The sequence below is a fragment of the Ascaphus truei genome, chromosome 3 (assembly GCF_040206685.1).
Source record: "Ascaphus truei isolate aAscTru1 chromosome 3, aAscTru1.hap1, whole genome shotgun sequence".
Classification (NCBI taxonomy): Eukaryota; Metazoa; Chordata; class Amphibia; order Anura; family Ascaphidae; genus Ascaphus; species Ascaphus truei.
The window spans coordinates 66188905-66212513 of NC_134485.1; the positions used below are offsets into that span (position 1 = coordinate 66188905).

At 44.2% G+C, this 23609-nt stretch overlaps 1 protein-coding gene and 1 long non-coding RNA gene across 3 annotated transcripts in view; one reads left to right on the forward strand and one right to left on the reverse strand.

The window, feature by feature from the left end:
• The window catches only part of LOC142491535 (uncharacterized), a 258875-nt gene that overhangs the window by 99534 nt on the left and 135732 nt on the right, over positions 1-23609 (reverse strand). The gene's annotated exons all lie outside the window — the stretch shown is intronic.
• BLMH (bleomycin hydrolase) overlaps positions 1-23609 on the forward strand; it is a 51261-nt gene that overhangs the window by 7259 nt on the left and 20393 nt on the right. For both annotated transcript variants that reach the window (XM_075594213.1, XM_075594214.1), the window contains exons 4-6: positions 4999-5140; positions 10854-10942; positions 12058-12150. In XM_075594213.1, the coding sequence (XP_075450328.1) occupies positions 4999-5140; positions 10854-10942; positions 12058-12150 (324 nt within the window). The remainder of the gene's footprint in view (positions 1-4998; positions 5141-10853; positions 10943-12057; positions 12151-23609) is intronic.

Here is a 23609-nt window from a genome sequence, read left to right on the forward strand (position 1 = left end):
TGTTTACCTTCTAAGATTATAATTTATTGTTTTAAACAAACCTGTTCCTCCTTTTATTTGTAACATCATTTGATTTGTAACATCATTTGTCATATTAATTGTATATCAAATCAACATAATCATCAGACTGTATATGAGTTATGATAATGTATTTGAATTCTATTGGCAATGTAATTCACTAAGATGTTTTTCTACCCCACTGCAATCAAATCAGCAGTAAATGCATCTGTGTTGTTTTTAATTGTTTAATTGTTAAGTAAGTTCCGACCCACAAAGTGTTAAGAACGAGCTATATAAGTACAAGGGATTGCATAGGCTCCACAAACCCCTGACAAAGTGACGTTCCCCGTCACGAAACGCGTAGGGAGGAGCCTAAAGTGAACCTCAATCAGGACTCTCATCCACTCTCCGGTCAGTTCACTGAACTGTGACGTCAGCACGCGCAAGTCTGGATAGCGCGAAACACACGCGACCAGAGGCAGGAGCTGACAGAGACTGGGGTGTGCTGTGGGACAGCCGGGTCGGGCGTTTGAATTGTTTTTAAACTCACGGAACTTGTGAGTATATTTCTGCAGCTAGCTAGGATGCGTCATTAAAGTTTTTTTACTGTATTGCGCAATCCTCTGTCTTTTGTCTTCCCCTATGCTGGAGGCACATACAGGAGAGCAGCACAGAAGGAGAAAGCACTTTCCAGAGACGGGGTTTCTTCAAGGATCCAGGAGAGACAGAATCAACACGTGGGGTTCGGGTTAACCTGTGAACGTCTGGATTTGAAGAAACAAGGATACAGATTCTCTCAACTGCATGAGACCCACTTTATGTCTAGTAAGTGGGCATTTCATTTAGAGGCATACAAGGGAGAACTTCATTTGCTGTTAAGTCATTACTGCGCAATGTGGTGTCTCTGTTCTTGTCTCAATCAATAGGAATATAACTTGCTGCAGGAGAGTGACTTTATTCCACCCAAGTCAAGGACAGAGTCCATTTCACTCATAGACTTTGAAAAAGACTTCACTGATATATCCTTTATTAATAATTATATAATGTATTGTTAATATTATCACCATTTGTATGCGCCAGGTATTTATTCCACTTTTGTATTATTATATTTATAATCGTCTTGTATTGTTACCTACGTGTTGTCGATTTAGTGTGTGTGTGTGTGTGTTTTTCTCGCTTCAGTTGCAGTTACCTCTGGTAGTGAAGGGGTTAATTAAAGTAGCCCAGCGAGAAGGCTCCATTCAATGTTAGGGAAGGAGTAGAATGTGAAATGCTGCTGTCTTTAACAGATTCCCTACTTTTTGCCCAGGACTCCAACTGGAAATGTAATTAGCATTGCCAAGGAAGGCGGTGTACCTGGTAAACCACGTCCTTCTTTTTTTTAAAAATAATTTTATTTCAAGGTTTCTTGTAACATGTGGTGTTTTGTGTTTTATTTGGTCTCCATATATTTTCTTTGCCCTGAAAAAAGCAAAATGGCTTAAGTTAATTGGTTGGTGCCCGCCACTCATGTTCCCTTGGGCACAAAAAGGTTGGGGATACTTGATGATAACCTTGTATTGGGAGTTTGGCGATAGGGAAGCATAACATGCCATGAGGTTTGGTACAGCTGTTGGTATGTACGAAATAATACCCTATTTCACCTTCTTTGTGTGTGTGTGTTTGTGTTTCTCTTCTCCCCCCCCCCCCCCCACCTGAAACAAAAGAGCTGAACTAATGTACACCAAACTACAGCGACCCTACATTCTTTTAGTGGGAAGGAATATGGTTTCTGGGCTCTATAGTCCCGTGACATAATCATCAAATTTTTTTATGTTCTTGGCAATTGGGACATCCCTGGTGCTTTTTGAGTGACTGTGGTTCAGATCTGGAGAAACTTTTCTTGTTCTTAAAAGACGTCAAAATGAAATACTTGACTTTGGCGGCATTGCTGGTTTTAATGAACTATAGTGCTTAAAGTAGGCAGGTTGTCAGAAGTCCCTGTCTTCCACAAAGATAAAGGAGGTTATTCATTAAAGTGAGATAGTGACGGTCAATCACTTCTGCACTTGAATTCCCATTTTCTTCAATGGCGCGATCAAGGAATAACCAAAGTCTCACTTGTATGTATGAATGTATATTGTGTTTTATTTTTACTTGTAAAGCTTTCACTTTTCCCACCTACAAAGTGCATCAAACACAAATATAGACCATGAGAAAATAAATCTCCACCCCAAATTCTTGCGATTTTAAGGTCTTTTTTTTGTCGGGAGATGGGGTTATCGGCTACACATTTCTCCACGTCTGACCCTTGGCAGTACCTAGTACATATATAAACATACTAGCTGAGAGACCCGGCGTTGCCCGGGATGTAAATGCATAATAGGTAGTATTATTTATAAATTGTGGAACAATAGGTGACTGTTTGTTGTAAAGGTTGGATAATAATATTGAAAAGAAAGATGGAAGAAAATGTAATACGATGTTGTATAAAAATGGTTTATTGTAACCACACCACAGTACAATGTATATTTTGGTGGCATAAGTGATGTAAAAATCTGAGTGGTGTGTCCTGCTAGGGTGTGAGGCGGCGGGTGGCGCGTGGGTTGTGAGTGCTGTGTGCGAGTGGGGGTCCTGCTAGGGTGTGAGGCGGCGGGTGGCGCGTGGGTTGTGAGTCCTGTGTGCGAGTGGGGGTCCTGCTAGGGTGTGAGGCGGCGGGTGGTGCGTGGGTTGTGCGTGGGTTGTGAGTGCTGTCTGTGAGTGGGGGTCCTGCAAGGGTGTGAGGCGGCGGCTGGCGCGTGGGTTGTGAGTGCTGTCTGTGAGTGGGGGTCCTGCTAGGGTGTGAGGCGGTGGGTCAGTGATGTCGGTGCGTAGGGGCGGGAGGCAGCAGGTGTGTGTGGCGGCAGGTATGTGTCGAGTGTGGCGGGTGTCTGTTGAGTGCGTGCAGCGGCTGTGAGGCGGTGGGTGAAAGGCAGAGGCGGCCGGAGTAAGGGCGGGTGAAAGGCAGAGGTGGGGGTGGGGAGGCGGGGGGAGGCGGTGGGAAGGGGGGGGCGGTGGGAAGGTGGAGGGAAGGGGGGGGAGGCGGTGGGAAGGGGGGGGAGGCGGTGGGAAGGGGGGGAGGCAGTGGGAAGGGGGGGGAGGCGGTGGGAAGGGGGGGGTGGAGGGGAGGTGAAGGGGGGGGTGGAGGGGAGGTGAAGGTGGGGGGGGTGGAGGGGAGGTGAAGGGGGGGGTGGAGGGGAGGTGAAGGTGGGGGGGGTGGAGGGGAGGTGAAGGTGGGGGGGGTGGAGGGGAGGTGGAGGGGAGGTGAAGGGGGGGAGTGGAAGGGAGGTGAAGGGGGGGGTGGAGGGGAGGTGAAGGGGGGGGGGTGAAGGGGGGGGTGGAGGGGAGGTGAAGGGGGGGTGGTGAAGGGGGGGGTGGAGGGAGGTGAAGGGGGGGTGGTAAATGGGGAGGTGAAGGGGGGTGGAAGGGAGAAGTGGAGTGAGGGGAGGTGAAAGGGGGTGAGGGGAGGTGATGGGGGGTGAGGGGAGGTGAAGGCCACTCACTCACCCGTCCGGCAGGTCCCACGTGGATGTGAGGCGGGAGGCAGCGTGTTGTGGCCGCTCTCCCGCTGTGTCCCGGGCGCTCGCTCGCTCCCCGCTGACTGTAGCGGCGCCGGGGGGGGGGGGGGGGGGTGTATCGGGGAGACACTGACACGGGAGGGGGGGTGGAGGGGAGGTGGAGGGGGGGAGTGGAAGGGAGGTGAAGGGGGGGGGTGGAGGGGAGGTGAAGGGGGGGTGGTGAAGGGGGGGGTGGAGGGGAGGTGAAGGGGGGGGTGGAGGGGAGGTGAAGGGGGGGTGGTAAATGGGAGGTGAAGGGGGGTGGAAGGGAGAAGTGGAGTGAGGGGAGGTGAAAGGGGGTGAGGGGAGGTGATGGGGGGTGATGGGGGGTGAGGGGAGGTGAAGGCCACTCACTCACCCGTCCGGCAGGTCCCACGTGGATGTGAGGCGGGAGGCAGCGTGTTGTGGCCGCTCTCCCGCTGTGTCCCGGGCGCTCGCTCGCTCCCCCGCTGACTGTAGCGGCGCCGGGGGGGGGGGGGGTGTATCGGGGAGACACTGACACGGGAGGGGGGGTGGAGGGGAGGTGAAGGCCGCTCACTCACCCATCCGGCAGGTCCCACGTGGATCTGAGGCGGGAGGCAGCGTGTTGTGGCCGCTCCCCCGCTGTGTCCCGGGCGCCGCCATCTTGGGCACTCGGCGCCGCGAGGCAGCCTGCCTGGCCACTGGCTGTTCCCCCGCCGGGGAGGGGTGAGTTGTAGCGCCGGGGAGGGGGGGGGGCATGTATATGTGTGGGGGGGGGAGAGGTGGGAGATATAGAAGGGGGGTCTCGCACGGCCGCTGACACTGGGTGGGGGGGGGGGGCGCTGAAGGGGTAATAATAGTGTGTGTCCCGCTGAATGTAGCTGCGCCGGGGGAGGGGGGGGTCGAGGTGAAAGCGCGGGAGACACGGGGAGAGGAGGAGGTGCGCGCGGGTGCTGCTAACACTGTGAGCCCCGCTAATGTATGTAACTGTGTGTGTGTGTGTGTGTGTGTGTGTGTCACTGTGTGTGTGTCTGTCACTGTGTGTGTGTGTCCCTGTGTCCCTGTGTGTGTGTGTGTGTGTGTGTGTGTCCCTGTGTGTGTGTGTGTGTGTGTGTGTGTGTGTGCCTGTGTGTGTCCCCCCCCCTGTGTGTGTGTGTCCCTGTGTTCCTGTGTGTGTGTGTATCAATGTGTGTCTGTGTGTGTGTGTCTGTGTGTGTGTGTCCCCCCTGTGTGTGTGTGTGTGTGTGTGTCTGTGTGTGTGTGTCCCCCTGTGTGTGTGTGTGTGTGTCCCTGTGTGTCCTTTGGCCCGTCACTCCGCCTCAGGCCAATGAGAGGTGTGCGGGGGCGGGCGGGCCAAGGGACCAATGAGATTTCCCCTAGGGACACCGGACATCCAGGCAGGCAGGCAAACATACAGTGCTTTCACTAATATAGTATAAGATATTGTGTTTTACTCTTGCAGGTGGAGCGCTGTCATTATTTCTTAAACACTTATGTTGAAACAGCACTGCAGGAGGAGCCCATTGATGGAAGGCTCATGCAATTCCTGCTCGCAAACCCTTGCTGTGATGGAGGGCAGTGGAGTATGCTGGTTAATCTGATTGGTAAGGCAATAAGCAGACATCTGCTTATTAACTTAACCCTTTCTATAGCTAGAGCCAAAGTTACAGAATTGCTAATGGATGGACGGGTGCAGTATTCCATTATTATACTTCCTGTTTCCTTTCTGTTGAGTGCAATATATTCTACCTATGTAAAGCCACTTTTATTTACTAATTTTAAGATGCGTAAACTCTTAATTGTGAATGGGGGGACGACATTATTGATACTGCTGACAGAATTGTCAGGTTTTTTTTTTTTATACTGTGGTCCGAGAGACATTTTAAAAAGTAATGGTCCATGTCTAGACCAGTTTTAAATGGGACAAATCTCTTTGGACCACCTGTTTACAATGGCAATCGGCACAGAATATTTTGTCTTCAACGTTCATGGCGGTGACATTTATGGGTAGCTCTGCCCATCAGGCTTGAGTAGGACAGAAAAAAACTTCTACATGTGTGCATAAAAGGCTCCGCCGCTCACCTGTAGTCTGTCTTTTCTGTCCTCAGTAGGGTAGGTTTGTTGTTTCTTGGACACTCACCCCAGGACTACCAGTGCAGTTCAGTCAGAGGAGTTCTCTCACCCTCTCTCCTCTGCGGAGGCTCTGGTGTCGCATCATGGGTCAGCTGATCAGAGGCCCCTGGAATGACCAGAGCTGAGATGCTGCAGGAGATAGACCCCCACGAGGGGGAGCAGAAGTGCAGGGTTAAGCTTGTTGAAACCTTGTGGGAGGACTATGAAACACACAGCTGATGCAGTAGACTGCTGCTGTTGAGCTCTGAAGGAGGTTGAATTATATGCTACAGCTATTGAGAGCAATTGTCATGGGGCTGTTGCCAAAACGTTCTGGGTGAGTACTAGGTCAAGTTTTATTCAGAGAGAGCAGAAGATTCTAGGAATTTAATAATGTGTTTATCTTGTGTTATACAGTACCTCTTGTAGGACTTCCTAACGAGGGAACTTCAAAGTTATCTGTAGCAGCTTTGCATCACAAAAAGAAAAATATTAGGAAACAGAAGATTTGTGCAGCATGCGAGAAGCCAGCATTAGAAGGCAATACATTATGTGAGGACTGTCTTAAAGCTGCAGCAGTCCAGGCTCCGGATCAAATGAATTATTTTCTTCAGTGGATGAAAGACACAGTGACGCAGACTGTGGAGGCGGTAGTATCATAAACAAGTAAAGGACCATCAGAGTTAAATCTGGACAGAAAAGGTTCGTCATCTGAGGAATCGGATATTCAGGTATTGTCTGAGGGATAACGCCATTGTCTCCTCTGATCAGGAGAAGGATGCTCTGTTGGATACAGAGTTGGTGTTGCCATTGATTAAAGCGGTACGAGAGGCATTAGAAACTGAAGATCCAGGAGAGGAGTCTCAGAGAGAGGCTCTTCAGAGAGACCCTAAAGATAGTAGGGGTGTTTCTTCTCTATAAGGTACTTAAGGATATGATTTGGGTCAGAGTGCATACATCCAGACAAAGATTAGCTTGTACAGAATTTTTTTTTTTAAATGTACCCATTATCAGAGGAACATGAGAAGACTTGGGAAACGCCTCCAAAGGTTGATGCAGCGATTACCAGGAGAACGACGCTCATAGTAGATGATGCCATCTCGTTGAGATGTAATGGACAGAAGATTAGAAAATGTCCTAAGAGGGGCATTCTGACAGGAGGGGCAGCCTGTAGCTAGCAGTGGCCACGGGCTCTATCTAGAGCTATGCGACTCTGGGTCGCAAGTATTGTAGATGCACTGGAAAAGGTGGCTAAAAGAACCGCCATTTTGAAGGCTTTGGCTGAAATAAAATTAGCCACAGATTTTATGACTGAGGCATCGTTCGATGCTTTCCGACTATCAAGAGACACAGTGCACGATCAGTAGCCTCGAGGAGAGCATTATGGTTGAAGCCATGGATGGGCGGATGCAGCCTCCAAAGAATAACTGATGCATGTTACTTTTTTTTTTTTTTTTTTTAATATGGGGAATTCTTGTTTGGTAAAAAGTTGGACCATATAATTTGAAAGGTTTCAGGAGGAAATAGTTATTTCCTTTCACAGGGGAAGACATTCAGATGTCTCTATTACTCAGGATACCAGCCTGATGAATTATAGAGAGGCAAGATCATATCGGACAGGAAGTCCTTTTTCAAGGCAATCTACTTGAACAGGAGGTCAGAATAATCTTTTTCAAGGCTCCAGAATTATAGACTTGTCAGGTAGAGGAAGATCCTTCTGAAATAAGGCAAGCGCCACAGTCGCCGGTATGAGGAAGACTGGCGGCATTCAGGACTGTGTGGGATCAGACCATAAAGGATAGGTTTGTCCTTTAACTTCTTACCACAGGATACCACCTAGAGTTTTATGTGCTAAAGATGGGCCGATATTTAATTTCACGACCCTCAGACGAGAGGTGTTAAAACAAGCATTAAGGAATTTACAACAAAACAGTTATTGTAGGATCCACAGAGCGAAAGAAGAAAAGGGGTGTACTCTACAGTATTTCTGATCAGAGACATGGAGGGGTACAGAGCTGTCTTAGATTAAAGAAAGGCCAACACATTCCTAAAAGTGACAAGATTCATGATGGACTCCCTAAGAACTATTTTTCAGGCGATACAGAAGGATGACTGGTTAGCCTCCAGATCTCAAGGATGCGTATCTACGCAAGAAAACATTCAAGATTCCTGAGATTCGCTGTAGGAAACAAACATTTCCAGTACACAGCCCTACCTTTCAGACTAGCCACGTCCCCCAGGATATTTATGAAAGTACTGATCACACTGTTGGCAGAAGCAAGAAAACAGGGTATAATCTAGAGCAGGGGTGCGCAAAGTGGGGGATGTGAGATTTTCTGGGAGGGGGAGGCGGATGGAGGCCCTGCACTTCCCGAAAGCATTTAAAATTCTGGGGATCGCGTGAGGCCTCTAACTGTTTTTTACTTGCCTTCCTTACCGGCGACGAGTCTCCATGGCCGTGATAATCATCCTACCCATCTGGCTAAGACGAGCATGGTATGCTCAGGCAGTTTGCATGGCACTAAGCAGACAATGGAAGTTATCACACGTGCATGACCTGCTGGAATAGGGGCCAATAAAGCATCCAAATCAGAGATTGGCACTAGCGGCCTGGCAATTGAGCAGCATTTGCTAAAGTAAAAAAAATCCTTTTGGATAATGCAATTGAGACACTGATGATCAATGCCAGAAAGGAGTCAACATCCAAGGTATGTTACCGGTTCTGTTTGAGATTCCTGCAAGGAAAAGTAGCAGAATTACATGAATCCTTCCTCGGTAGTACTAGTTGAATTCCTCCAGACTGCTTTTAATAAAGAACCTGGCTTCAGCTCACTCAAGGTCCAGGTGTCCGCTTTAACAGCACTATTAGAAAGAGATGTGGCAAGGGAGAAGCTCCTTATCTGTTTTTATTTTAATTTTATTTTTTTTACATGCAGTAAAAAGATTGAGACCTCAAATTCAGAATGTAATACCGGTACCTGCATGGGATCCATCGCTTGTACTAGAGGCAATGGTGGAACCTCCGTTCGAACCATTAGACTTGTCACTAACAATGCTAACACAGAATATGGTGTTTCTTGTTGCCATCACATCATCGAAGAGTGGGAGAGTTGCAGGCATTATCCTGTAAAGAGACAGCCGTTTCTGATTATACGTCAGACACAATTGTCACCCATTTCCTACCTAAGGTAATATCTGTATTTAATGTAAATACATAGATTGTCCTACCATCCTTTTGTTCCTCAACCAAAAAATCCAAAGGATGAACAGCTGCACAAACTAGACGTAAGAAGATGTGTAGAGAAAAGAGAAACCAGCACAAACCTCATGGTGTAGTACAGTATGTAAAAGTAAAATGTATATATGTAAAGGTAAAAGATCCATGTACAGCAAAAGAAATCTTTTAGGCAATGGTTAAAAACCGTAATATCCATGACACCAGGGTTTGCCGCTCCACCATCCAATTGCATCAGGCTATCTGTAGACGACCGGGACGTCCGTCTCATCTGGGGATGCGGTCCTCTCTAGGCATACAGAGGTCGCTCCATAGGGTGAAGTCCCCCAGCGGAATTGCTCTCAAGTTGTTCTGACCCCTGGCGTCTGAGAACTCACACGCTGAGTACCGGGGCTTTCCACCCGAACAGAGGGAACCTCCCAGGAATTGGCACACCTCCAGTGATGTCTCTCAGATGACGTCAGTGCTTCAGAATCAATGTCAGTAAAAAATAACGGGGATGCGAGGTGAAGGAGACAGTGCTGTCCAGCAAAAGGGTCTCCAGCAACGCCCGCAATGTCCAAAATCCTACGTGTTTCGTGACTCACACTGTCACTTCATCAGGGAATATGTAAAATGATGTGTGAAGCATCAGGACTTTAGGAAGTCAGACTATTCGTACTTCTACAAGGTACCAGAAAGTTGCAGGCAACATCTAAGGCTACCGTTGCTCATTGGATCGGAGATGCATACAGGGAGACAAGTTCTTGAAGGGTTAAAGGCTCACTCAAGTAGAGCGATGGCTATAACTTGGGAGCACAGCTATCTCCCTCAGAACTGTGTAAAGCAGCAGTGTGGTCATCGCATCACATATTTATAAAACATTATAGACCTTGACAAAGTCCTCGGCTGATACAAACTTTGGGTGCAGTGTGTTTTAAGCGGTGATTACGATACAATTGGCACACACAGAATTCTGGGCACCTAATGTTTTTTTTGTCCATATATTTTCGAGCAGCATATTCATTTTCCCACCCTCAACACTACTGCTTGGGTATGTCCCATACGTGGTACCGCCATGAAAGTTGAACGGGACAATAGAACATTTATTCCTTACTGTAATTTTCTTTTCCCGGAGGAATAAGTTAATGGCGGTGAGTATTTTACCCCTCCCTATTAATAGGAGATAGCAAGGAGGATTTTCCCAAGCTAAATCTCAAGACTGACTACAGGTGATAAGAGGAGCCTTTTATGCACACCCCAAGAAGGTGTTTTTTTTACTCAAGACTGATGGTCGGAGCTACCCATATGTATCACCGCCATGAACTTATTCAGGGTAAGGAATCCATTTTCTACTTTTTTTTTTTTTTCTTGGTTGATTCAGGGGACCCCACAGAGCTGAACTGTGACTCTCTCCAGCGCTGGGGTCCTCCCTTGTTGACGGTGAATGAAACGTTTTAATTTGTGCCAGGTTCTGACAAAAACCTTCAAATATGTCCATTGAGAGATGATGTTTTTTGCTGTTGGTCGGAGGAGTCAAGGGTGACCCCTGCAGCCATATTGTTTTCCTGGCGTGTGTGTGTGTCTGTCTGTCCCGTGTTAGCTGAGCTTAATAATCAAAAACGAATAGAAGATACCGTTCTGTGGCTAATTTAAATGCTTTTGTGTGTGTATGTACTATTATATAGAATATACACACTGAATTAGTAAAAAATACATTTGTAAAATAAAACTTTTATAGAAGCTACTACAAAACAAGAGACGATTAAAGTGTTATAAATGTACCTGTAAACCATATGAATGGATTGTTGCTGCTTCATACATGATAAAATATACACCTTAAACGGGATGCATTTGTGTGTTTTCTAGTATACTCTAAAGCTTCCTTAAATAAAGAGGGCAGCAAATCTCCGTAACAATGGTCTGACTACATTATGTGCTGTAGTATTCTACTTCTATCCTCTTACCCTTTTTTTTTTCTTTTTCTTTAGAAAAATATGGTGTTATCCCTAAGAAATGTTTCCCTGAATCTCACAGCTCTGAGGCCACTCGAAGGATGAATGACATTCTGAACCACAAGGTGATGCCGCAGTGGTGTTACTGCATGAACAGAGTAACGCTATGTTACTGAAAGGCAGTTAGAAATTAAGTTTGATAATAGTCAATGACATCACACCAATCCTATGGTGTAGCAGGAAAATAATCGCTACTAGTGTATGACGGGTCATTTGTTCAATATCTGCATTGTATGCTAAAATTATTAGTGTAGGGGGCAGGTGTCCGCCCGCCCGCAATAAAGCATTGAATGTTATAAAAAAAAAAAAACCTTGGAGATGTGCACAGCGCACGTGGACGCAGCCTGATGAAGCAATGAGAGGGCTGCAGATGCCGGGTAAGTCCTCGTGCGGCGGCCATTTCGCGATCCCGGTTATAACGCGGCCTCATTATGTGGACCCCGAGCACCGCGTTTTAACGGAGTTCAGCTGTACTAAGAAACGGAGCAGGCATTTAGTATCAGTATGAAGATTTGTATACAAAGTACATTAACTATCAGGTTTTCAATGTCGAAAGGGCGAATATTTTGTAGATGTGCCTTGTTTTTTTCTTCTTTTTAGGATAATTTTTTTTGAGGATTTTTTCCTATGTAGACCCCCAGGATATTTAATGTTGTATAGATCAGCATGGAAATGTGTTTACATGTTTTAAGCTGCCTGATGTGGATTTTTCATTACTTGGTGTTTTTATCTGTATTTATGTCCAATTGGCTGAATGTTTTAATCTGGAGCCTTTTTAGACTTTTTACCTCTCGAGGGAGCAAAGGTTTCTCCTGGCAGACGTGGTGCTTATTTAGCAGACAATATTGCCATATCGATCTATTTGAATTGAACAATATAGGCCAATTCATTTTGGCAAGTAAAAAGTCGTTTTTTTTTTTTTTTATTCCCCCTCCATGAAGAAACAACTTCAGTATGATAAAGTCTGGTCCATTATTTCTAGGAAATGGCAGCTACATTTATAACCCTTGGCTGCCTGCAATGCATTGCTTTGACCGCAAAGGCGTTTCAGCTGGTAAAACCTATAAAATAAGCACAGCATGGATTCAATTATTTGGTTAAATATTGCACTACAAAAAATGTGTATTGCAATGGAGCAGAGGAACTGCAGTTTCAACATGTTATGTCTTTATTTTTGAAGATGAGGGAGTATTGCTTGCGGCTCAGAAACATGGTGTCAAGCGGATCTACGAAGGAGGAAATCGCCGCAGCTGTAGACACTATGATAGAGGAGGTAAGCCAGCCAGCTTCCAGCTCTACATAAAGTACAGCTGACATTTAATAATAATAGTAATAATAATATGTTCTTAAATAGCGCTGCTAGCTTTACAGAGACATTTTGCTGGCACAGGTTCCTGCCCCGTGGAGCTTACATTCTGTTTTTGGTGCCTGCGCCACAGGGAGATGAAGTGACTTGCCACAAGGAGCTGACACCAGGAATTGAACCAGACTCCCCTGCTTCAAACTCAGTGCCAGTCAGTGTCTTTACTCGCTGAGCCGCTCCTCCCCATTTCTATAATGAGCTCGTCTTCACAGGGATCTTTTCTGGTCTCTGATTTTAGAAAAGCAGAGTAGCATCTCTCTCAAAGATCGTGTATAGTAGTAAAACATTCCCCCTACCAATAGATCTCATGTTTGTGTATTGTAAGAGCAAATATTCATGTTGGTAAAGAATGATTTTTTCTTGTATAGTACTGACCTTGTACATATAATTTTTCATACACTGTGTGTCTGCCATGTAGATATTACAATCTAGTTTTGGTGCCTGGGGCACAGGGAGATGGGGATTTGTCCAAAGTCACAAGGATAGCGGACACTGGCAGTAACATTACCACTGAGTTGCTTCTAATAAGGGAGTGATATCAATATAATGGGACTATGCCCAGCAACCTGGAGATGCAAAGAAATGGATCAGTAATTAAAAAAGGCTCAGTACCACAAGATTGGCGTAAAGCAGATGGGGTGCCCATATTTAAAAAGGGAGCTAGATCACAACCGGGGAATTACAGACCTGTAAGCCTGACTTCAATAGTGGGGAAACTACTTGAAGATTTAATACGGGATAATATTCAGGAATATCTAATGGAAAACCAAATTATTAGTAATAGTCAGCATGGATTTATGAAGGATAGATCATACCAAACTAACCATATTTGTTTCTTTGAGGTGGTAAGTAGGAATTTAGACCAGGGTAATGCAGTTGATGTGGTCTACTTAGATTTTGCAAAGGCTTTTGATACGGTTTCACACGAGGTTGGTGTACAAAATAAAGAAAATTGGACTCAGTAATAATATATGCACCTGGATTGAAAACTGGTTAAAGGACAGACAACAGAGGGTTGTCACAAATGGAACCTTTTCAGGTTGGGCTAAAGTCGTGAGTGGAGTACCTCAGGGATCGATACTGGGACCCCTTCTTTTTAACTTGTTTGTTAATGACCTTGAGGTTGGGATCGAGAGCAAAGTCTCCATCTTTGCTGATACTAAATTGTGTAAGGTAGTAGAATCAGAGCAGGATGTAATTTCTCTTCAGAAGGACTTGGAGAGACTGGAAACGTGGGCAGGTAAATGGCAAATGAGGTTTAATACAGATAAATGTAAGGTTATGCATTTGGGATGCAAAAATAAAAAGGCGACTTACAAATTAAATGGGGATAAATTGGGGTGATCCTTGATGGAGAAGGATTTAGGAGTGCTTGTAGACAGCAGGATTAGCAATAGTGTCCAAAGTCATGCAGTAGCTGCAGAGGCAAACAAGATCTTATCTTGCATCAAACGGGCAATGGAAGGAAGGGAAGTAAACATAATTATGCCCTTTACAAAGCATTAGTAAGACCACATCTTGAATATGGAGTACAATTTTGGGCACCAAACCTAAGAAAATACATTATGGAACTAGAGAGACTGCAGAGAAGAGCCACCAAATTAATAAAGGGGATGGACAATCTAACTTATGAGGAAAGGCTAGCTAAATTACATTTATTTACATTAGAAAAGAGGCGTCTAAGAGGGGATATAACTATATACAAATACATTCGGGACAATACAAGGAGCTTTCAAAGGAACTATTCATCCCACTGGCAGTACAAACGACTCAGGGGCATCCCTTAAGGTTAGAGGAAAATGAAATTTCTCCAGCAACAAAGGAAAGGGTTCTTTACAGTAAGGGCAGTTAAAATATGGAATTCATTACCCATGGAGACTGATGGCAGATACAATAGATTTGTTCCAAAAAAGGTTGGCTATCTTTTTAGATAGGAAAGGTATACAGGGATATACCAAATAAGTATACATGGGAAGGATGTTGATCCAGGGATTAATCAGATTGCCAAATCTTGGAGTCAGGAAGAAATTTGTTTTTCCCTTTATGAGATATCATTGGATGATATGACTCTGGGGTTCTTTGTTTGCCTTCCTCTGGATCAATAAGGAAGTATAGATATAGGATAAAGTATCTGTTGTCTAAATTTAGCATAGGTTGAATTTGATGGACGTACGTCTTTTTTCAACCTCATCTACTATGTAACTACGTAACTGATGCTATTTTAACATGGTTGCAATAACAGCTGTGGGGGGTGGTTTCTTTAGATGCAAGTGTGATACTCCTTAGAAGCAGCAATTCCTTTACAGATGGGAAAGCGGGTACGAAGAGAACTGTGGTACCAGTATTCTGTTTTATGTCAAGGTGGGTATACACATGCCAACAAGGGCCAACCACCAGAGGGCAGTGTAGGAGAGGGGATTTGCTGAGATGGTTCTGTCCCTTACATAAGATCTTTATTATTTCACAGGTCCCTATAGATTGTTACAATTTGGTTTCTTGGCATCTGCTTTGACTTCCACATAACTCGTGTTTACAATGTAAAACAAATCCTAGTATTTTCAAGATTCTTTATTGCTTTACTATACTAGAGTGTTTTTAAAGAGCCACCGCCCTTGGTTTGGTTGCTTGAAATGAAATGTCTGGCCCGCTGTCTCTGGAGGGAGGTTGCAGTTTCTTATTGTGAGGTAGGGGTCACACCTTTTTAAAGAAATTGCAACATGTGGATGTCTCCTTTTGTCTTGCTTTCAGAAGGACGCTTCCTAAAGTCCAATGGTTTGTTGGAGCAGGGGAGATGGGACGCCTGTAGTTGCACCTCTGACCAAATGTTCAGGGAATTTGGCTCAAGCCTTCAATATTACCGCGTTATTGAATCATTAAAGTGTTGTATATACCACCATTTATCTAAGAGAGATCCCTTACCTGCCGAAACTGATTTCATGAAATTGGCAGTGTTCTAGAGACCCTTAAAAATTCAAACAGCCAGCATCATGCAGCAATAGCAGAGTGAATTTATCACGGTGACTGGATGCCTAATTTCAGGCGTGGTTCATCTGCTGACATTTCTCAACGGATCATTTCTGAGTCCTTATCGCCTGCATTTATGGCGAGATCAGATTTGTTATCGGTCATGGGTGTAAATTGCTTAATGGACAACATCCTACCTCTGGACTTTAGATCTGGCTCCATTTACCATGTGGGGTTTACACGTGGCCGTCATTGGCCCCTTATCTTATTACTGATTCGTGCATGTAATTGTCTTTGGCATTTATGTTGCCAGTGTTGGTGTGCATCTGGTGTGTTTTCCTAGCACAGTCCTGTAGTCCTGGTACGTAGGTGCATACAATTGGTAACATAAGGGCCAACATGGAAATTCTGCATGGTCGGTCCTCTGAGTTTGCTCTTAAACCCTTTAAAAATTAAATAAAATATATATATATATTTTTTCTGATACAGCACTCAGAATCTTGTAACACCACTTTTCAAGCACTCTGCCTTAAGCTGTTTTTTTTTTTTTTTTTTTTTTAACTCTCTTGTATTGGATCTGTTGGCTCTGCATGTAGGGCAAAGACACAGATCATTCCTGTCTGCTTTTGTACAGTTGTAAGTATTTTTGGGGGATCCACCAAATATTGTACAGGCGTTGATTTTTGTTTCAAAAGAGTTTGCCATCTAGTGTTAGAGATGCTGTTTCAAGAGTTCCTTTGGACTACACAGGATTGTAGCGTGATATTTAATTGCCGCCTCCTTGTTTTTAACCTCACACTATCTTACCCTGGACTAAACACCATGTGCCTGCACCCCTTGTTTGAGCAGCAGGGCTAAGATCTTGTTTGATAAGTAAACCTATGCACCTAGGGCTACACTTCACATCTAAAAGACCAGAATTAAAATCTCCAGAATATTCAGCCTTCCGGGCTTTAACTGTCGCTCAGTGTGGTCCATGTTCATAATGTTGTTGCTCTTGGCCGCCATGTTGTGAACCTACAATTGCATGGTGTACTGTACTCCTCATGAAGTAGAGTGGATTAGAACCTGGATTTCAAGTAGGTGCAGCCAGGCAGAACATGCAGCTTTTTTTTGTATGTTTGCGCGAGTTACTGTTATCACTGTTTTTTTTCCTCTTACAAAAATAATTCATGGTTGTAAAGGTAATAAAACACACGAGATAAGCGATAACTGCGTCAAAATAGAAGTAACGTAGCATCAGGGTGCTAATCAATTGGCATAAAAAGTAACTTCTAAAAACAAATGGTTTTAGAAAGTAGCAGTTCGATACGTTGCTGATTTGCAAAATGGTTTTGAGGAGATGATGCTGTTGGTTATTTGATCTCAGTAAATGCCAACCACACCTTAAATAAGTTTTATGGTGGGTAAATGTGCTCACAAGTGATATTTTCATTCGCTGTATCTTAGATGCAAATTTCCATGACCACGCAGGTCTTGTATTCTACTGTTCTGTTGATTTTGTAATGTACTAATAAAAGTAGTTGTATTAGAAATTCTGATATAGTCACAATTGCACACAGTCTGTTTCCAGTTTAAAGCAGTGCATCCGTTCCGGGATATGTTGACCCCGAATTGATCCTTATATCTATACAGACATAAACGGCATATCATTTACAAATCGTCACCAGAAATGGGATATTCACAAAAATTATTCATTTGTTTTTGAACTTCAGAAAAATGCATACGTCACACAACAGGCGTCCCTTTTTGGGATTGCTGGCAAATATGTGCGTTTTGTGAACCAATATCGATATTCTAACATACTGCCATCTCTGCATTCACTTTGTTTATTATGAATCTAATGCGTTATCTATCTTATGCATAAATACAAGGGACGAACGCCCTCTGAAGCAGGGATATATATATATATATATATATATATATATATATATATAAACAGGTGACAAAATATAATGCATTTTTATATGTAAAAAAAAAAAATTTACACTACTGTAATGTAAATGACAACCTTGTATGGGAAGATCTAAATGTCTGGCTCGCGAGTTGCGTTTTTATTAAGTGTTGTCATACACCTCCTGCCTCCAAACTCTGTTTCCTTGGAGAAAATCTATATTTGTGTATACCACCAATCCTCGTTTCATTGTTTTTTATGGGGTAATTCTATGAGCCATACAAGGGACAATGTGTTGGCGGGGCTAATGCTAGAGGGGTCAGACATGCTACATAATGTGACACTTGACCATCTGGGCTTAAAGGTATAAAACAAAGTAATGTGCTATCTTTGCCCTATGCATTGATTGCTGCTGAAGGGCTGTAGTGTACAATCGCAAATAATTATGCTCAAGTCATGGATCTATGAGCTACACAATCCTGAGACTAGGAATCTATGTGCCTCAGAGCTGACCATCAGATTTCAACAACCGAGGCGCAAGGAGACTGGTTAAGCAGAGGGAGTATTGACTTCAATGGGGCCAGAGGTTGAGCTATTTGTCAAATGACCCTTTTAAAGGGCAGTCTCGCATAACCAGGAACATTATTGTTATGATTTTTTTTTAAATTATTTATTTTTACATGTTTGAGTAAGGAAGCGAATGATTGTAAACATTTCATTTCTTTCTTTAGAAAAGTAAATAAGATTAAAAAGTATTTTTTAAATCCCCCCCCCCCCTCCCCCCTCTTTGACCAATGATACGGCATAATTGGTTTGTACAAATCAACAAAATACCGATGTGGTTTTTGTTTTCATGCACCAACAATAGGCTTTAAAAAGTGTGTGTGTGTGTGTGTGTGTGTGTCCGCCCATTATCGGTTCCATTCATCCGCACATCTAACCACCTGTGCATGAGACGGGCTGTAGCGTGTGGGAGTGAGGCGCTGCACACAAGGGAGTAGTTTGGGGAGGGAGAGAACTGGAGATGAACGTGGGTGGGTAGAAAGGCGAGAAGACAGAATATTGACCTATAAGGGGTTGTGAGCAGCAAGGAGGGGGAAAGGGAAACGTGAGGAGTATGGGATGAGGGAGTTAGTGAGTGGGTAAGTAAATGTGAACCGGTGCTGGCCAAAGAAACAATGGGTACGGGGAGAGAGAAAAGGGCCAGACACTGTCTGTTGGGAAAAATATTTTGCTTGGCTAGTGACAGCTCTATACAGTGTGTGTGCTGGGGGGAGGAAATAAGTAAATACAAAAATAATATAAATGAGAACAGGTGACAATTTTTGCAGTGGGGAAAGGACCATCTGTTTGCGGTAGTTGGGAGTAATTTGAACAGTCCTCCCATATCAATTTGCTGTGGTTGTGCAGGGAATAGACTGAGGTTAGCAAAATGTATGCAACTTGTTGGCCTTGTCCCTCCAGTGTTATTCTCTGCCTATGTGCCCTCATTACATATAATGGTATTGCCTGTAATCTTAGAACTCCAGCATCCTGTTCTGTGGAGCTTCAAACAGGTCACAGGCACCCAGCATTATCTGGATTTACATTCTCCACTTTGTCTGTTTACAGAAACAGTAGCAGGCGAACTTCCCCTCAGAACCTCTAGTGTCCCACCATAGGGCTTTCACACGGCATTAGTAAATCGGAGAAGAATATGCACATGCACAAAGCTGGACACACTACTTGCTGCGGTTCACGTCCTCTTCGTGGGTAATTGTATGTGTGCTCTGAGGTTGTGTAAACTGGTTATTGATTTCTATAAAGCATTCAATTTATGTTTATCTACTATAAACCAGTAGTTGCATTTGTTGGTGGCCAGAGTAAGGAGAGGGATAGAAAAATAAGGGAAAGATGGTACAGAGTACAGCAAATGTCACGTTTCATAACAGAGGACATTAAATGCAGTTAAAGCATATAAGCCTTATTGTCTATTTTTACAAAGATGGAAGTAATATACTCAATTGAGCCAAGGTTCCCACACCTGGTTAAACTTACAGACAATGTCATTTGAGTCACCTATTCCAAAGACCTTAAATCCCATACACAATTGCCAACCTGATTTATAAGTACGGTTGCTTCTAGTTGCACACCTTGTAGCTATTAAGATTTGTTATTCAAACTGGGAAATGATATTGAGTATATCCTGCGATTACCTACCTAAAATAAACACCCGTGAGTCCCATTTAGGTCCACCTCCGTGAGTGAATTAAGTACAAAATTCAGTCGCAACTTTATTTATTTGTTTTGCACCCCCCTTCCCCAAAAAAAGACTAATATGTGAGACACTCTGTGCCTACACTCTGCCTCCTTTTCTTGTCCCTCTTGCTGAGCAGTGCCAGTCTGACTGCGAAGACTTTAACTAAGGCCTCGTTCAGGGTGCCAGAGGCAGGAGTTGGAGGGCGGGCGTTCGGGAGGGTGGGCGGCAATCTGCTGGGCGATGTGTGTTCATCCCCAGCAAACGTTTTCAGGAGTTGAGGAGGGGGCGGGGCTACAGACGTGAGGTTAGGGATCGAGGCTGCGGTCTTGAAATCATTCTCAAGAATGATTTCATTGGCTGCCGAGGTCCCAGTGACGCTGCTGCAGCTTCAAAAAACTAATTTTTTGTTTATTGAAACTGTAGCCAGCGTCAACTCCGGGCTTCGGAGACAGGGCAGCTGCTACCCTGACAACCAGTATTCAATTCGAATACTTTGTGTCCCACGGCAGCTCGCACGGCAGCACGCCCTCCCTCCGAAGCCTGCACCCTGAACGAGGCCTAATCCATCTCTGGCTGCACTGGAATCTTAGCTGTGCAATATGCTGGCGCTATGCAAATAAAAGAATAATCATTTGCATTACAGAATGTTATTTCTAGAACACATGATGGATCCTTTGCAGTTTTTAGTGCCTTTTACTGGACCAAGAAATGCTTTCTAGGTGAGCTATATCCGTCTTCAAGACCACTTTGGTCCCCTTTCAGCAGAACTTGATAACTGAACTGAGGAAGGAGCCTGCACAGTCTCCCAGGTTCAGTGTTTGTAAACGGTTATGTTGGTCAAATAAAAAGCACTACAACATGTAAATTTAGTTTACTCCACTACTTGTAATGATGGCAGCACATTGACATATATTTTTGCGACTTAGTTTGTTTTATGGAACGGTTTTACATAAAATTGTTTTTTTACATTTTTTTTTAAAAAAATTTTTTTATTGGCAGTACCTGTTTATATTCTCATAAGGTGATCTTTAAAAAAAAATTGTCTTTAAGAAACTTGTGTCTCGTTTTCCCTGTTTTTACTTTGGAATTGTTTAAAGCAGAATTTAGTCCAAATATAAGCAAAAAAAAAAAAACATTTAAATTATATTGATAACTTCTGGCAAAAAAATTATAGTTTTAAACATAACCTAGTGAGTGAGCACTCAATCACAATATGGGTATGAATTGTATTAAAACATTTTATTAACATCAACGAATATAAAATAAAGGGATTTAAAATAAATAAACAGCATATAAATGTAACTATGATCAAAATAACATTGCTGTAGGCTATGTTGATAAACATATGGGAGATATGACAGTGGATCAAAATCTCATGCTGTACATTGACAGCCTAAGTTGATTAAGGGTTAATATTCCCCCTATGAGTTACGTGCCCTGAAGAAGTGTTCTTACGTGAAACGCGCGCGTTGGCCACACTCTCCCACACACGCGGGACGCTACCATTGCGGCTGCAACATTCATGTATATTCTATTCAAGTTGCAGAGTCCCGGCGTTTATTTCACTAACAGTTGTGCTACATCCCGATCCTGCATATAGCTTTCTATATTGCAGGCTCTCCGTTGGTTATTAGGGAAACCTATTCTCATTGCATATTAATTCTAGGCTTATCCTCGAGCACATCAGCGCCGATATACCTATGATCAGTGCTGATGTAGGGGATAATGCAGGCATAAGTCTGTGTCAGTGTTCAATTACTCCCTTGGCTCTGTTCGCGCTGGTTTTGAATACTTGATACATACTAACCTTGCTACCACATCAACAGTATTCATTCCGGTATCTAAACATCCCTGTTGGTCTGTGCACGATAGCTAATCGGTATATCTACACTACGGTATCATCCACATACTGTTAGATCTGCACAAACAGTCTTGTGGGACTGATTAAGTGATTGAATTTAATCACCGTCAATCCCTGAGTTTTACCGACCCACTTACAGTGGGTTACTATATTACTGTGACCAATTGACTATCACCCACCCCACAACATAGCAGTATACAGGCAGTCCTCGTTTTACAACGCTTCGCTTTACAACGAATGGCTTATCCAACGCTATGCAATGCATACCTATGTTCATTTTTACAACGCCAAAATGGCTTATCCAACACTCTTACGACGCTTGGCAAAGTTGTTTGTGTATATAATATATATATTATACTATATTTTTATATTATATTATATTTTATGTTATATTATATATATATAATACAGTATATGCACTATATAATTTGTGTGCTGCATATCTTATTGTCTGCGTAAAATATTTTGTGTATTTTAGCATTAAAAATGCCTTCAGGAACGGAACCTTTCATTTAAACAGTGTTCCTATGGGAAAACGTGTTTCGCTTTACAACGTTTCGCTATCCAACGCCATTTTGAGTAACACATTGTGTCGGATAACCGAGGACTGCCTGTACCTACAAATTGTTACTGTCCTGCTGGGAACGTCCGGGTGGTGGGATCTACTCACCGTTAACCCCTCAGCACAGCAGCGTATATACCTTTGACTGCTGTGTTCTCTTACTGGATGGGTTACTATATTACTGTGACCAATTGACCATTACCCACCCCACAACATAGCAGTGTACTTACAAAGTGTAACTGTCCTGCTGGGAACGTTCGGGTAGTGGGATTTACTCACCGTTAACCCCTCAGCACAGCAGCGTATATACCTTGGGCTGCTGTATTCTGCTATTGGACGGGTGACGTCTTTCCCTCACTCATAGCAAAGCTGCCTACTCCAACGGGCTGCTGCGCTACAGATACATGTCATTGACACTCACCATCTTATCCAGGGACACGACACAATAGACACCTTTTGATTACTAGCCATAGGTGATCACTCAGATCCCCTTGCGATTTCTTTTAACTGCCTTGAATACCTTTGCCTATGAGTAGTGCACGGGTGAGCAAACTTTTTATGCCGAGCCCCCCTTTTCATCCATAACATTTCTCGGGCCCCCCCTGCCTGATGTAATCAAAATCACATGAAAAAAAAAAAACACTTTTATTTAACGGTATACAATATAAATCCAAATATGTTTAAATACTAACATATTTCAACAGCTCGCGCTTGCAAAATTAGGCTGTGTCCACGCTGCCGCTTGGAGCGGTGACATCACCAACGCTCCAAGCATGAGAACAGGGTGTCCTGCATAATTTTGCAAGCGTGGATCGGGGCTATTTGTGTGTGTGTGTCTGTGTGTGTATTGACTGCTGCTGAGCGCACATCAAAGTCAATTTTGTTTGTCTCCCCAAGCGCCAAGCTTGGGAGAGCGTACGTGCACAAAGGCAATCCTTTGGGGGGGCATTCATCTACCTCTTTGCTACCTCCCTTCCCTCTTCCCCCCCCCCCCATTTTGTTCTTCCTTCCCCTCCATGCTTTTTGTCTTGCTATCCCCATTGTCATCCAAACTCCTACCTACAGTATTATTTATTTTTTCCCGTTTTCAATGTTGTGTTTTCACAGTTTTTTTACATTATTTCTGTACATTCATAGTGTGATTGATATAGTGGCAGCCTACCCTCTCACTTGCAGAGGATCGCAGCGAAGCAGGTTGCCAGCGGAGGGGAGCAGGAACACAGCGCTATTGCAGGGCAGACACCGAAGGAGGGGTGTTTGACTCCACTGTACTCGGGCGTGCTCCTCCCCGTACCTCCGAAGCCCTTGCGCGTGCACTCACACACACCATCACGTTGCCACCACCTGCACTATCCTGTTCAGCCACCCGCACACATCTTCGGCTGCCCGCCCATGCACATCTTCTTGGCCGCCACTCGCGCACAGCGTCTGCCGGCCCGCGCACCCAGTTTTCGTCGCACGCCGCCTGCGCCCCCCTAAATAATCTTGCGCCTCATTGCCCCCCAGTTTGCGCACCATTGCATTACAACACACACATTCTCTTAATCAATCACCACATACACTCACCACATACACTCAATTAATCACCACACACACCCACACACTCAATCCCCACACACTCAATCCCCACACACACACACAATCCCCACACACACACACACAATCCCCACACACACACACACAATCCCCACACACACACACAATCCCCACACACACACACAATCCCCACACACAACCCCCCCCCACACACACACTCAATCCCCCCCCACACAAACACTCAATCCCCCCCACACACACACTCAATCCCCCCCCACACACACAAACTCAATCCACACACACCCACACACAC